At 39.8% G+C, this 16,480-nt stretch overlaps 1 protein-coding gene across 1 annotated transcript in view; it reads left to right on the top strand.

The window, feature by feature from the left end:
• Nucleotides 1-9,041, top strand: part of afap1 (actin filament associated protein 1) — a 65,350-nt gene extending 56,309 nt beyond the window's left edge. The window contains exons 13-18 of the mRNA XM_061066150.1: nucleotides 932-1,177; nucleotides 3,710-3,839; nucleotides 5,713-5,877; nucleotides 7,647-7,837; nucleotides 7,977-8,144; nucleotides 8,679-9,041. Of these exons, the coding sequence (XP_060922133.1) occupies nucleotides 932-1,177; nucleotides 3,710-3,839; nucleotides 5,713-5,877; nucleotides 7,647-7,837; nucleotides 7,977-8,144; nucleotides 8,679-8,705 (927 nt within the window). The 3' untranslated portion in view covers nucleotides 8,706-9,041. The remainder of the gene's footprint in view (nucleotides 1-931; nucleotides 1,178-3,709; nucleotides 3,840-5,712; nucleotides 5,878-7,646; nucleotides 7,838-7,976; nucleotides 8,145-8,678) is intronic.
• Nucleotides 9,042-16,480: the final 7,439 nt, after the last annotated feature.

The raw sequence follows: 16,480 nt of genomic DNA, 5'->3' as shown, positions 1-16,480 counted from the left end.
CACAGTAAACATGTTCCTAACTACAAACATTTACAAATCAAAGGTTCCTATCAAATTCACACTTGCATACATGGGTCATTTAAGTAATACAAAAACTATTTTAGTTAAAAAATTAAGACAGAGAAAATGAAAGTAATTATTTGTGGTAATCAAAAATAAGATATTTTAATGTATACTTTGAAATATTAAATGATTAAATGAATAGATTTTAAAAGATATAGCAAAGAAGCACAGCCATGCATGAAATAACATGTGAAATGAATACGGGTCATTTTTGACCCATGGAAGGGTAGTGATACAAAAATGTTTTTTATTAAAAAAGTAGAAAAGGACAAATAAAAATAAAATTTTGTGATGATCAAAAACAAGTTTATTGAGGAATTCCTGAAATTCTGAATGCTGAAATAAATGTATTGCAAAGATATTTACAATTTAAACTCCATCGGGTCATTTTTGACCCATGTGTGTAAACTTGATTTAAAAATACAAAAACTATTTTAGTTCATAAATTATGAAAGATCAAATGAAAATAATTATTTGTGGTAATCAAAAACAAGATATTTAATGAATACTTTGAATATTGAATGATGAAATAATTAGATTTCCAAAAATATAGTAAAGAAACACTCAGCCGTGCATGAAATAACATTGTAAGTCAATACGGGTCATTTTTGACCCATGTTGTGCCTTAGAGGGGGGTTGCATAGCTTGTGTATCAAAGGGTTAATCATCATATATTATAGAATGACTTGTTTTGTTGTGTATTTAAACCATTTAGTGTAACTAACATAAATAATGATTCTCTTATTTCCTGATATTCTTACCACCTGTTATAAAAAATGTTCCTCTTCCGTACTCTGCCTCTCCTCTACCTCTCCTCCTCTTCCTCCACTTCTCCTCTGGCTTTGCACATTGCCTGATCTCACCCGAGGAACCCGAGGCGCTGCACTCCAGTCCCAACACAGGGGGGCGCCAGCTGAAAGGGGAGATGCACTATGAGAATGCTGAGCTCTACGATAACATGCCCTCACCCAAGCTGGCCTCTCGCTATCCTCCTAAGCCTTCCTCCTCTCCTGCTTCCTCTTCCTCCAAGTCTGCCGGTCACTACAAAACCCCTGTTTCTAAAGTCTCCTCTAAACTCCTCCCTGCTGATACTAAAACTAAAGCCACTGCTCAGGTGACTAACACTCTGCTGCATCACACTAACCTCTTCTGCTTCCACTCTTATTTACTTGTACTCACCTTTCTCAAATTCTAAAAATAAGTTTTCCTTTTCTTGATTTGTAGGATACAGTTTCAGTGATCTTCAGAAAATAAATTAACTGAAATATTGTGACATCGCATATAGAACCAGATAAAATATATATCACCAAAAGCTACCTCTCATCTTTGAAGGCGTTAGTGTCACAATTTCTTTGAACATGTGTCTGAAAAGAAACCATATTACCGTAAACCATATATTAGCAACAATCTTAATCTTTGTTCATGTTAGAAATAACCTCTACCAATCAATATCCAGTTTTTGGTAGAAGGGAAAATTATGACCCATGCAATATTTAACATCTCCAGCTCCAGATTGTATTGCATGCCTTTGCTAACATTGTGTTTAACAAAAAAATAATATGCTTTTCATCAAGTAATACATATAGTAGAGCCAAAGACAAGATAAGAGCAGCTTCACAGATTTCCGTGGATCTATGACACTGTACAAAAGAGGTGAAGAGTCACGTGTTTAGGAAAAGTTATAATTTTGGAAAAGGTCAGCCAGCCTCAAATATACTACAATCTATAATATTATTAATCATAATAATAATAATGTTGCAAAGTGGCTCACAAAAGGGACAAATTAAAACAAGAATAGAAAACACAAGACCCTGAGATACTTTAACTGCTTCACTCGATCTGATTGATTTTTAATCCCTTATTCATGAGAAAAATATTTACTTTTGCAGCTGTAAGTCTTCAAGTTTTTGTCGTTTGCCTTAGCAACTCTCCTCAGAGGGACTTGAAATAAGGTTGGACCTTTACGCCGACGCCCTTCATGAACTTTTGGAGCATCCCTTCAGATAAATGTTGAATTCCGAATTTCCTGATTTACATGCACTGAGAACGACTCTGCCGAGTGAAAGAGAATATTGAGTAAACTTTTCCTGCGGGAGCATGTGTTGACTCACTAGGTAAGGTGTTGATGTTGGCCACCCACAAGTCCGCCTCTCTTTCCCATCAGCCTGTGAATGCTGATCCCCTTCTGGTGTGGTTCTTGGAAATTGAATTCTAACCATGACAGGGCCTGAGACTCATTCCCATGACTGGGCTTTGGAAGCACTGACCGTGTGCTACAGTTAGACATTCTCCAGTCAAGCTTTTTACAGCTGATACCAATCATGATTTACTGTCAGTATGATATTAAACCATTTTTAGGTCCGGTTCTGAAATAACTCCCTGTAAAAGCCAGATTTTGCTCCTTGATTTGTGTCTCAACATTTAGTTTGAGTATAATAGCATAGCATAAAATGTGTCCATGCCTGTGTTCAGTTGTCCCACATATTGTATTTCCTTCCTCCCCTTTACAATGAACATGGGCTGTGTGTGTAATTTATATTTTTACAGCCCTGCTCTAAGTACCAGTTTTGACTCGACGGCCTCATAAGTCACCGCATGGTGTTTGTGTGGAGCTCCGCCTCCTCCTCACCACACCTTTGATGTGTGTGCCATGTGTGGCGTGTTTGAGGGGTGTTAACATTGCCTGTGCAACCACAAAGTACCGCTCGGCTATGAGGAGTTGACTTTCATCCAGCGAGGTGTACGGCAGGCGGCAGGCAGAGAGCCAAACTGTCTGCCACGTACATCAGGACAGTTAGATTAGGGTCAGGGCAACATGAAGACGACCCAATAATAATAACAGCTTAGCCAAATGATAAATGAAAGTATTAAATCTAATTAATTAATTAATTAATCTTATATTAATTCAATATATATCAACTGTTGTATATATATATGAAAAAAACAATATGAAAAAGACATTTTAATTTTCAAATTTTAATTCGATTTTTATCCTAATTTATACAATATAAACCACCAAATATAGAGAAATTAAATGATTAAGCAAACATATTTTTTACCATAAAATGTTAACATTTCTCCATTGTTTATCCTGATGTAAACAAAACATGTTCACGTGTGTACAGCGTGTAAGCCAAACTCTCGAACCCTCTTTCCAAAATTTAAATTATAACAAAGAGCAAGGCACAATGATCATGTGTGACAGGCTTATAAATAATTAAAGATTTGCACGTTATTCATAAAAACATGTCTATTGGCTAAAGAGATGACGTGTGAGAGATAGACCGGTTTGAATGTGACAAAAGTTCAAATTAAAACTACTATTTTGGAAATAACATTTACGTTTATAGGTGCTGACCTCAGCTCGGGAACTCGTGTACCAAAATTTTCACAGACTTTCTGAATTGTTCCAACTTGAGATGATGTTAAAGTACATTCCCACACCACATGAATGCATCAGAAGTAGCTGTCCTGTAATTTTAGCTGTCTGACTAAGTTTCCAATTAGAAATATGCGTAGGAATGTGTGGATTTTTTGTAAAAAAAAGTGCATCTACATATATGTAATATGTGCAGAATTACACCGTCTTGAGGTATTTGACAGGTAATTTGACAAGTGTCCTTCCTCCTTGTTCTCTTCTCATCAGTTGAAGGGAAAGAAGGGTGCAGCGACCAATGGGGTGGCATCAAAACAGAAGGCGGAGCCAAAGAACCAGTCCAAGAAGAATGGAGTCAATGGGACCAATGGGACGGCCTCTCTGAAACGCAACAACTCCAGTAAGTGGGGAGAAATTAAAGAGTATGTCCACGAATCTGCATCATTTCCATTATGGATCTGAAGAGTTTATCATACGTGGACTGTAAAAACGAGTAGGGTCACTTTGTAAATTCTTCTTGAATCACTCACTATTATCTTGGACAGTAACTACTGACAGCAGTCCATCTCTCTCAGTCAGTTCCTGTGCTGTAAGTGAGCAGCAGACAGTGTGTCTGGCTCCCCCAGACCCAGCCTCACCACCACTGATTGCTTTCTAGCTTAGCTCTGCTCCACAGCAATTTGGAAAATGCAGGATGTTCAAATTACAGTTGCTTTAGGTAAGGGAGGGGGTAAATAACTTGAAAACCTAAAAACCTATCCTTCCCCTTGGGACGATTCGTGTGACGCACGTGGGCCAGACTCGAGCCCCCTGCCAGCGTCGGGGTCCAACTCCTACAGACATGATAGCAGAGACGCAGCCCACCTCACTGGAAGAGGGTGAATGTGGTCGTGTTAAACCCTGCGGTAGAAAACCGTTTTAGTTTTTTGCCTAAAGTGTGAACGAGAAGGATTTAAACCGTGTGTGTAGCTTGTCTTCCTCCAAATGTCGGAATGGAAATAATTAAACATGTATCATGTTGCTGTGAGAGTACGTACGCCACACAGACCTCATGTTTCCAGTGTCAAATAGGGGTATTGAATTTGAAGATGTCAGCGTGGTTTGATTGAGTGATTCTTCAGGAGAAAAATCCTCGAGCTCACACACACACACACACACACACACACACACACACACACACACACACACACACAGATGGTCCTGGTGTAATTCATGACTGCTCGAGGCTGCGGCTGTGGGATCAGTGGGTTTCTCGGCAGTTCAGGTCTCACCAGTGTCCTGGTAATAAAAGATCTGATCTCTTCCTCCTGATGTCATGGAAAATGTCTTAATGCTGATGTCATGGGCAGTGCACTGTCACACAGATGGTCTCTTTGTTTGTCTCACTGTGGGGCAGCATTGCAAAAATACCTGCACAAGAAAAACATGTAGTCAGAGCATCATATAGCCTGTAAATAAGCAGGCACTATATCCAGATTAGCTTCCACGTAATTTGAAGGTAAAACTTAAAATGGCAAAACTGTGATGAAACTGTAATCGCACATAAAACCTCCACTGAACTGTAATGTTCATTGTTGCTCACAACAGGCAGCTCAGCTAAATGTCGCTAAAACTAGTCAAACGGAGAAAGAAACCGATCAGGAATGATCAGGCAGGTTTTATTTAAACCTCCAGCACAATTAATAAAATGTCTTCTGGTGAACGTCCCCCACTGATTGACTTCATGATTCAGCTACTGGACAGTCGAGGGATTGTAAGCAACACCTCAGGTCCATTCGCTGTAGGTTTAATTGGTTTGGATAATCTGTTATACAACTTTTCTTGTTTCTCGGACTGTGCTACTTCAGTATAGTTCATTTTAGTATAGCCTGTCGTCTACTAACCAAATGGTTGGCGGTTCGATCCTATTCCCCCATGTTCCGCGTGTGTCCGTCCAAGATACCGAACCCCTTATTGCCCCTGACGGTTGTGCTAGCCGTGTGTGAGTGAATTATGATAAATAAAATGCTGCACAGAGATGCTCTGTATGAATGTGTGTGTGAATAGGTAATGAGGTAATTTGAACTGCTCTATCCAATGTTCGTTAGACTGGTCCGTAGAGTAACTCTCAGATTTGTCTCTTAGTTTCGCTTTATACAGGCTAACCATGTTGAGCATGTGGAATGTTAAGTCTAAGACATGAACCAGTACTTCTTGGGTCTGTTGCCTTCGGAGGAGGACTCCCATTCTCGATTTTCTTTTCTTGTAAGTCACCCCATATCTTTGTTGTGCAGATGGGGAGCAGTGCAAGTACGGGAAGAACCGCGTGGAGGCCGACGCCAAGCGGCTGCAGGCCAGGGAGGACGAGCTGATGAAGAAGAAGCAGGAGATCAGGAGCCATCTGACGCAGCTGAAGAAGGAGAGGACAGACCTGCGCACTGCTGTGGAGGCCGCTGCCGGTGAGAGACACGGCCTTTCTGCTCAATACATACTCGTCATTAAACCAGTTGTATCTGAAATTAAAAGAAGCAGGAAGATAACATTTAGAGGGAAACTAGTTTAATGCCTGTTCTGAACCTGCGTGTTTGGACTATTCTGTTCTCTTGTCCTGTGTTAATGCTCTAGAGCAGGGATGCCCAAACTACAACTGCAGCCCGCCATCCATTTTTAATGGGCCCGTATCAAACTATATCAAAATTAGGGCTGGGCAACGATTAAAAGTTTTAATCGCGATTAAACGCATGATTTCCCCGATTAATCACGATTAATCGCATTTGTTTACGCAAAATCCAATAATGAATTAAAAAGTAGTGTATAGCGCAATTTTATTTTCAATGTTCTGCCATATGAACGAAAGTGCCATAACATTTGTTGTGCAAACACTTTTAACATCAGCATTTAATACAGTAGCAGTTAAATAAAATATTCAGTGTAAATCTCAACTTAACAATGTTATCAAAGCAAATACAAAATTAAAGGTCAATGCCACTTCCAGGGCATTAATGTTATCCTCTTCGTTATGAAAAATGTATACTCCTCCCTGCGTATAACGTAGTCTGCCGAAGCCTCGCTCCGCTCGCTGTTTCGTTGAGTGATTTGCTGATATCAACTGTGTGTTTTGCATTTAGGTGATATTTTAGACTGGAAGTACTCCGGTGATAAGAAAATTCACCTTGGCAGTGGCTACAAATTACTTTGGTTCTGTCGACTCCGCCGTCTGGAAGAACTTTAAAATGAAAATGGCCATGTAAAAGCTCCGTACCCTTATCCATGGTTGTTTATCTGCCAATTATTTTCTTTTTTCCTGTTCCGCAGCAGTCAGCAACAGACTTTCACAAAATAAAAGCCTGACTTTCACAATAAAACAATAAATAATCAAACCTGAGTTAATGCGAGATAAAATAATTAATCGAGTTAACTCATCACTTGAGTTAACTCGATTAAAACGAGTTAACTTGCCCAGCCCTAATCAAAATATAATTGACTATGGCCCACTGTATTACACTTCTTAGTTTAAACACTAGGTGGTGCCAAACTTACACCTGACCCATTGAGTGGCCCAGTCATTCCTATATTTTTCTGCATGTGGCCCTCTGAGAAAAAAGTTTGGACACCCCTACTCTAGAGCTACATCTTGCTACACATTTTGATTAGTGAGTCCTCCTCAGACAGTTCTGCAATAAACAACACCTTTTTAATTGTTTGTGTGCTTGACATTGTTTGCAGAGCTCTTTATAAACAGTGTATGGTGCAGAGTGAAGTGTTCATCCTACCTGGTTTATCAGCATTGACGATTTTATAGTCAATGTTTTGCAAAAAATTAAACTGAATTTCCTTTATGTTCATGTGTGTGGTTATACAGTATATGTAAGTTTAAATGATGTTCTTAACTGGTGTTATTTTGTGTGACCATCGACACTATCGTCTGACCCAAGTTCACAACTTTTCAAAATAAAAGCTCTGTACTCCAGCTCAGTCTAAAGCATTGCAGCAACAAAGTAAACTTTGTGCTTTTGCTTTGAAGACAAATTGCCAAACAGGAAGTCATTATATGTATTTTGTAGCCATGCCAGGGATCGGCACCTGCTGCACCTGTGAATATATGTGTCTTAGTCTGATATGGTGAAATAAAAAAAAACGTACTGTCAAAATGATCTGGCGATAGTTTTATCATGTTTATCAAAGTGATAAATGTCCACATAGAAATGTCCCGCTCTTTGTCCATTAGGCAAACGTTCTCACGGTTCCCTGTCGGAGCGGCTGAAGAAGGTGGAGGAGCAGTGTCGGCAGAAGGAGGAGGAGAGGGTGAACCTGGAGCTGGAGCTGACCGAGGTGAAGGAGAGCCTAAAAAAGGCGTTGAGCGGAGGGGTCACTCTGGGCCTGACCATCGAACCAAAAGCCGCCTCCTCTGGCCTCCAGGTCAGAACACCTCCGCTGTCTCCCGTGGTTTATTTGTGTTGCTTTTATTTGTTTCAAAAGTCATCTAGCATCTGCATCTACCACCACTGGCCGTCTAACTTCTCTCCATATGTGTGTGTGTGTGTGTGTGCGTGTGCAGTCACCGGCAATGCTGCGACGGACACAGGAGTCGTCTTCCTTCTCCAGCTGCGAAACCAGTGACACAGAGTCCTGCTCCCTGCCGGTCAACAGCGCGTCGCTGCTCCGCCGGCAGCAGGCTGGTCAGAAGGCCTCCACAGTTCGGGGACACGTCCTCAGGAAGGCCAAGGTCAGAGCTCACAAGCCGGACAGGGTCTAGAGCAGCGCTCGAGACTTTACAAAAAAAGAACGAGAAAGAGCTTTACTTTAAAACCAGTGTTTTGTTACCTCAAATTGCTAAACTGTGGATATCCCAGTTAGATTACTCTTTGTCACATGAATAAAAAAAACATCATTGTGCTGTTAGATGTTATAAGTCTGGTTTGAAATACTAAATCTATTTGAGTGAAGGACACCCAATGTCTCGTTTGTGACTCAAAACATAAAGTTGTGAAGACAGACTTGATTTAAAGTGACTGTGAAGGTGTTGATCTTGGGGCTTTACTCAGGATCTGTAGGTTTTGAACAATGTTCACTCCACCTTAAATCAATAGTTGAGGTTCTTTGATTGTTGATGTGTTTTGGCTAAACTCATTTTCTGAGAATCTTGGTTCCTTTTTATTTTTTGATTAGAGTTTAACGATATTTATTGACCTGATTGAAAATCTGGTGGGCAAACTGTGATGATATCAACAAACTAAGCTGGTCACTCTCTGTTTTGCAGGAATGGGAGCAGAAGAGCGGCACATAATCCGCCCACCGCCTTGCATCACTCTTTCTTTCATTACTTTGTTTTCTTTTTAAAAATATTGTCTATATATTTATTTAAATTACAGTCCGAGAGTGTTGAGGAGGACACAGTCATTCACATGAACTAAACGAGGGGCTGCTTTTAGTATACTGTAAGTACCACAGCATACAGACATAGTAAACCTTTCCAACCCCTATTCTATCGAGCCTGCTTAGTCAACTAAGTTGTGCAACGTTTGTTGTCCGCTGCACTTTTCTTTTTTTAAGCAAACACCTTGTGTTGTTTTATTTCAATTCAGAATCTGTTCCAGCAGTTTGGCTTGAAAAGGATCTAAAGTCAAAACCAAGTATTTATTTGTAAATGTTTAAAGGAAATACTACCTTCCCTTTGTTTATTTATGTTGATATATTTAACGTTTTTTTTTCTTTTGTCAAATTTGTGGAAAACAGAGGTCACTTTTTAAGGGTCAGAATAATAGTGACACACACCAGCTGAGAGTAACGGCACAGCTCCGTGCTAAAGGGCTATTTCAAGAAGCAGAATTCTCCTCAGCATCATTCAGATAACAGCCCCCTTATGAAACCACATTCAAATTCACTAGATACATATTTTCTTATGAACTCAGAGCATCATTGAAAACCACAACCTGTGGCTGAACTATAGAACCAGTTCAGGGAAACAGCATTTATGTGTATTCTGCAGTAATTCTGGATTTAAGGAGGATAAAACTTCTTTTGACAGAAGCTCACAATATTCTTTTTTTTTATTTGCCAATAAGTCAAATGTCCTGTGGGCCTAGATTCAAACTGGGGACTTAGTGTTCCATGCACAGGTTCCTACGGCTACCAATTAAAATGTATTAATATATATTGAAAAAAACGAAAAATATAAATATTACCAAATATATAGAACTTAACTTATAAAAATAAATTCTTATATGTTGAATAAAATCCACATGATTTGTGAATGTATAATAACAGTTCTCATTTCGGTAAAAATAAATTGTAGAGAGAGCAAAACAGTGCCCCCCCCCCCCTCATTTAGAATTAACAGAAAAACATTTCCCATTAATTTTCTCTATTGACGTTTCACAGAGAGTAAAGGAACTACACATCCCATAAACCAATGCAAAGTATCCCTTTCCCAGTGTTTTGCTCCTTCGTCTGACATGTCTGACATATTCAAAGACCTTGATTTGGTTTGTGATCAGAGTGTCTTACTATGAATAATGTCACTGTTTCTTAGCAAATAATATTATTCAGTGGGAAATGGGTTCAGATAAAACCATTAGTAGAATAACATTAGATACAACTATTTGAACCGCGCCGCATTAATTTTTACATCTATATTTTCTGGACCTGCAGGTGTGACTCAATAGGATACGAATTGAAAGTGTTATAATAGTGATTTATTCTTAACAAATTCATATTCTCTATTGGCCCAGTTCACAATAATACAATAACATCTCACCTCAACACAAAACCGACAGAACATGACTTCCGACTGATTAATGAGGACAAGTTAGACAGCTGTGAATGTCCATGTTAAAACAAAGCAAATAGTAAAAAAACGTTTGATTAATGGCTCACTACCTGCCAATAACCAAAACATGTGGTTTCCTTTCATAATCAGCGGGTGCAGCTTTAATCACACTGTCTTACAGTCGCCTCGAGTAATTGTGCTTCTTCAAATAGCCCCTGGATTGGATTCCAAACTGTTTGTCTGTGTGTGTGTGCGTGTGTGTGAGTGTGTGTGTGTCGGAAGGTTAGGTCAGGCCAGGCATGGCCGTGGCTTCCCTTACATTTGGCGTTACCAACGGAAAAACTCAAAGACCTTAACTGACATGGCGACTCGCTCCTCTGAGGTCAAGTCCAGCTCCTGTGATCACACCACTGCTGTGTGTGTGTGTGTGTGTCCGTGTGTATGTGTGTGTCTGTGTGTCTGTATGTGTGTGTGCGTGTGTGTGTGTGTCCGTGTGTCTGTGTGTTGGCACGTGCGTGAGCTCGAATGTTTCCAAGGCACATTCCAAACCCATCAACAGTACACTGACTGAAACAGGGATACTTGCTGTAAACTCTAAATTGTCTTCTACGGAAGTCTGTGACTTCCTTAGACACACACACACACACAAACACACACTTCCCCTAACCCTAATATGAACCTTAACCCTCAGACAACATATTCAAAGTGGGTCAAAAAGTGAGCACCCCGCAAAAATGTCCTCTCTGTAGGTTCTAGGTTCAAAATGTTCCTCAAAAAGATTTGTGTACAAGTGCAGACACACACACACACACAGTGTCAACGGTGCTTTCTTTGATAAATCCTTTTCGCTCCAGTGCCTATGCTTTGCTGCCATGTAAATTGCTATGTGCAGCACGCGGGGTGCTCAGTCTTGTACATATTGTCCAGAGTAGTTGACACGTCAGCATGGAGACGGGCGCAGAGGGGACTTGTGTCTACTAAGTGTTTAGCTGGTTGTGACCCCCCCCCCCTTCGACTTGGCGGGGCTTGTAACCGAGCATGATGTCTGATGACAGTCAATGTGAACCTGCTGTACATACGGTAGCTTGTGGGAGAGGGTGGGTGGGGGTGAGTACAGATGCATGCATCAGTGTTTGTTTTTGCACCTTATACGTTTTCTTCTCTCTTTTTTTTTTTTGTATATCTCAGACGGTCCCCGCCTCGGTGACAGACACGCTTGTACATAAATGAAAAATAAACTCTTCTGACAAACCGCTCTCAGTGTGAGTGCTTCAGTCGTGGGGCTGTGGAGGAAAACGAAATGTGAATATTGGGATTTCTTAACGTCTGCATTTCCGTGACATGTGAATTGATGGAGAACTCCAGAACAATGACGGCTCCTCCTGCTGTCCCCTCTCACAGCTGATTGGACAGAAGGGTTTCGGTGCTTTGTTAATAAAACGTTAATAAAGTCATCAAACTGCTTGAGAGCTGAGATCTTGGGAACTTTAGAGCAATAGCTCCCTCTTGTGCTTGCTTGTGTCGATGAGTGTCTTCGAGGAGAGTGGTGATTTTGAGTTCTGGTCCCACTCAGCCGCCACTTGCATGGTGTGTACATGTCTCTCTGTGTCCTTGTCCTGTATGGAGGCTGTGGACTGAGGGCTCTGTCCTTAAGTCTGCATCCTTCTAAACGCTTGTCACATCTGCTGAAATGAACCAACACACTGTTTTTTGTGTGGGTGAAGTTTCATTTGAAAAATTTGAGGGAAAAGGAATCTGTTACTTGCTGTTGATTATTTTTAAATTTAACTTTTATTGTGGTTGTAGCACCTGAGTAAAATGATTTGTAATAACATAAGAATTTAATAAAACAAACAACAAGAATACTAATAGTATGACATTGAATGGTTATGGGCATTTGTGAATAAAAAAATAAATAATCTGGTTTTAACAACTACAATGGATGGAGCATTGTTAGACAAAGTCAAAAAACACATCAGCACCAGCAGTACAGTCCGTAAACAACCAGTCTATCATAAGGTGAAGTGAGTGTAAAAGTTAGTATTCAGACAAAAGCAGCAGGTACTACATGTACTATGTGTACTAAATGTACTGTGTTTAAGAGTACTACTTTAAATGGCTACGCGATCAGCTTTTAGAAGACGATCACTTTTGGCTCAAAACCTGCACTTCCTGTACGACCCGAAAAATTAAAAATGGCCAGGCCCGCCGTCCAGTGATGCTAACGTGAGTGCTACAAACAAACGGTGATAAACACTTGAAGCTTATTAATCGTAGAAGAGGTAAAAGACTCAATGAATTTGAAGTGACAGAGCTACAGTTCATGCCAGAGCTTCATTCAGGTAAGCACATGTTCTGTGGGCGTTTGTGTGACAAAAACAGGACACACCTGCTCTTATGTGCGTCCTCCATTTTATATGAAAATAAATATTTTTAAAAATGCTTTTATGTTGGAATCCATTGTCTCGAAAAAAAAATCCAAATTGCTTCTCTAGAGACAGAGGACACTCATCTTTTATAGTAATAATGGTATAAAAAAAAAAACGCTTCTGTCTGTATGTCAATGTGGCAGAGAGAACACACAGCAAATTAAAAAAACACATGCAAATAGAGAAAACACTTGCAAATTAAGAAAAAAAAAAATTACGCTGGAAAAACTCACTGCTCAAATTGCAAAAACAACAACGCAAATGTTTCGAGGGTACCCAAAAAAGTGATGAACGCGGCTATAGTTCAATGATGAGGAACACTTCTTGATAATTTTCTGTATTTGCATGTGTGGTGACTTGTTGCAGCACACCAGTCATCAAATTGAGGAAGTTATCTTTATTTGAACATTTCCTTGGAAACATTTGCATTTTCGTTTTTGCAATATGCAGCGCGTTTTGTATTTGCATGTGTTATGACGTTTTGCAACACATGCCTCGTCAAATTGACGTTTCCTTAATGTGTAGGTGATTTTTCTATTTGCATGTATTTTGTTGATTTGCTCTGCGTTGAGCTCTCTCGGTCAACGTAGTACGTAGCTCGCAAAGGGCCCATCATATCGGCCTCACATTTGGCATCATAGCTCAAACTGCAGCAAACAAGTTTAGTTCTTCATTTAAATACTGGTCATTCAAGATGCTTTTTAAAAGTATCAATACCAACTGTTTATTAAATATAAAAATGTATGATGGGATTTTCCACCGGCTGAAGTTATTGTTGTTGTATTTCATAATCCTACGACAGTGACGTCATTACCATAACATTTTGCAACGTAGTGTCTGATGTCACTATATGTATGTAGTCCTCCAAATAGAAGTCCCATATGTTGAACTAGGGGTTAGTCACTAACTAACCATTAGTGGGTGAGAGGGTACTGATCTCCATCAGACAATTTCTTATGTACAAATATTTACAATTTACATTGACACACCTTACCATCATGCTAAACTATCTCTTCTTTGTTAATGTGTTCAGTTCCAAGTGGTGTATATTGCACTTTTGTCCATCCTGGTAGAGAGATCCCTCACATAAGACTCTCTATGTGGTTTCTTCATGTTTTTTCCCGACAAAGCCATCAGTTTGTAAAAAAATTGATGTGCCCGCTCTTTGTCTTGCTGCTCAGCATTAGTTAACTCTTGGAAAAGCTTGGTAACGTTTTTGTCCCGGAGAAACCGCTCTAAATCAACAGTTAAATCACTTTTGTTAGTTCACATATCCCTAAATATAACAGGTTTCATGATCTTCATTACAGTGAGAATTTCCTCTAACTCTTTAAAACCTTCTTCAATCAATCAAATTTATTTTTACAGCCCATATTCACAAATCACAATTAGTCTCATAATAATATATCCTTCATTGGACCAGCTTTGTGGCTCCTCCGTTAATGTGCGTTTGGCAGGAGAAGGGATTAATTGCAGGTGGGCAAACAGTGCCCCCTGTGGGCTTGTTCATCACCTTGCGTCTCAGCTCACTGATCTCAGAAGAAGGCTGGAGCCCTCTGACACTGTTGTGGAGACAGAGGAGGTGGCAGGCATCCAGTCAGTTAGAGCAATGCATGATCTTATCATGTCCATAGTTGTCAAGCGAGATAGTCATCCTTCTAAGTTACTGTTAGCTTATTTAAAGCTGAAAGTCACCACAAATATACTAATGAAGGTAAATAACTGGGGTTACACCAAAGATTCTGAGACCTTTAGAGGAATATTTCTCTTTCCAAGAATGAGTAGAATAGATTCTAAGCCAATGGTAGAAGCTGAGGTGATAACATCGATACAGGTCCGTGAGCGGTTGCCTTATCATAACTCAAGAGATGCGAGTTTAACTGTGTGGAACAGATGACAAACGTATTGCGTCACCACAATCAACATACATTCCCAGTTCTGGATTTGTTGTATGAACACACATTAAAAATTCAATGATAGAGCTCTGTTAAAGTAGCAAATAAAAGAGAAAAATAAAGAATAAATGTCCTTTAAATGTTTGTGACCCCAAAAGTGCAGTATTTGCGTCCTTGTGTGTGTGATCAATATTATGTTCCCTGCTACAATACAACAATACACAAAATAATACCACATCCCTGTGCTCTGTCAAGGAATCCACTTTACCCTGAAACTCATGAGGTCAGGTGCACACAATCACAAGATTGAAGTGACCAACAATGACACATGGGGGGAACAGGAAGTGAAGGTCACGATAAAACAGGAATTGGCACAACATGGAGGTAACTAAACTGAGGAGAGGGACACACAAGGAAGGGGAAGATTAAAATACAGAGTACAAATCCAAAACACAAATATACTAAAACAAAGTACAAACACAAGATCAAAAATGAAATGAAAAGTCAAAATTTGGCTGCTATATAGAACACTAGTGAGATCATCGGAAAATAACAAAAAAGCTTTTACACACTATTCAGTGCACACTATACATTTTGTCTGCAATCAAAAAATTACTTCATTGGCGCAGGAATAAAATGTACAACAACAACAATGGGGAAAATCCCAAAGTCAATCAATCAATCAATCAAATTGTATTTGTATAGCCCATATTCACAAATCCCAATTTGTCTCATAGGGATTTAACATGGTGTGACATCCTCTGCCCTTAACCCTCAACAAGAGTGAGGAAAAACTAATAAAAAAAACTTTTAACAGGTTAAAAATTACACAGAAACCTCAGAAAGAGCCACATGTGAGGGATCCCTCTCCCAGGACGGACAGAAGTGCAACAGATGTCAAGTGTAAAGGATAACATCATCCAGATAAAGGTTTCAGCAGCATTGATAAGGGTTAACATTTTGAAGGATAACTGAAGGTCAATGAATTGATAGATTATTGTCAGTACTGGTCAAGTATCTGAGGAGAAATACTATGTATCAAGCAGTCCTGCTACAATCATAGTCTATGGTCAGCAGCCAGCAAGATCATGATCCACCATCAAGATCGTATGCCACCATAGTCCACAGTCATTGTCCACAGCCGCCAATTAGGATCCATCATCAGCTGCCACCTCGATCGTGGTCCACCACCATTATCAGATGCCAACACGATAAACGATCCGCCATTATTATCACGATCAGCCAGCACGATACAGAATCCGCCAAACTGGAACCACCATTGCGATCTCTGATATGCGATCCACAGATCTCAATCCATGATGTGGCCACAGCTGCGGCCCTGGATCTGCAGATGATAAGGCAAAGGGACTCCGGGGAAAGGGTCAAGTCAGTAAAATGTATCGATGAGATATGAATTACTTTGATGTGATAATGATTGAGAAGAGGAAGGAGACGCTGGATAGAGAAGCTCCTTGTGTCATGTGCCCCGACCTTCTAGACCTATAGCAGCATAACTAAGAGCAGGTCTAAGACAAGCCTGGAGCAGCTCTAACTATAAGCTTTATCAAAAAGGAAGGTTTTAAGCCTACTCTTAAACGTACAGATGGTGTCATCTTCCCGAACTGAAAGTGAGAGATTATTCCACAGGAAAGAACATTTTAAATGTTTATTTTACAGCTTTATTGTTAAAAAAAACATTTAAACATGTCGGATGATCATCTTTAAATGTGGAAATAAAGTAGTTTCCCACACTTTGTGCTGTGATGCACCGCTCTGCTTCTATTTACATTAGAACGACAGGTCGGGCTGTTCCTTCTGCCCTCGCTCCTCCCGTCTCTCCACCACGAGTGAAATGCATGATGGTTTATATTGTTTGGTTAGTGACCATTGGTTGTACACTACTTTTCATGATTAATTGTGGGAAACAATGAATCCATTACATAGGGTATTAAAAAAATCTGTAAACATT

The sequence above is a fragment of the Limanda limanda genome, chromosome 22, assembly GCF_963576545.1.
Source record: "Limanda limanda chromosome 22, fLimLim1.1, whole genome shotgun sequence".
Classification (NCBI taxonomy): domain Eukaryota; kingdom Metazoa; phylum Chordata; class Actinopteri; order Pleuronectiformes; family Pleuronectidae; genus Limanda; species Limanda limanda.
The sequence above is the reverse complement of the archived record's forward strand: the minus strand, read 5'-3'. Positions and strand labels throughout refer to the sequence as shown.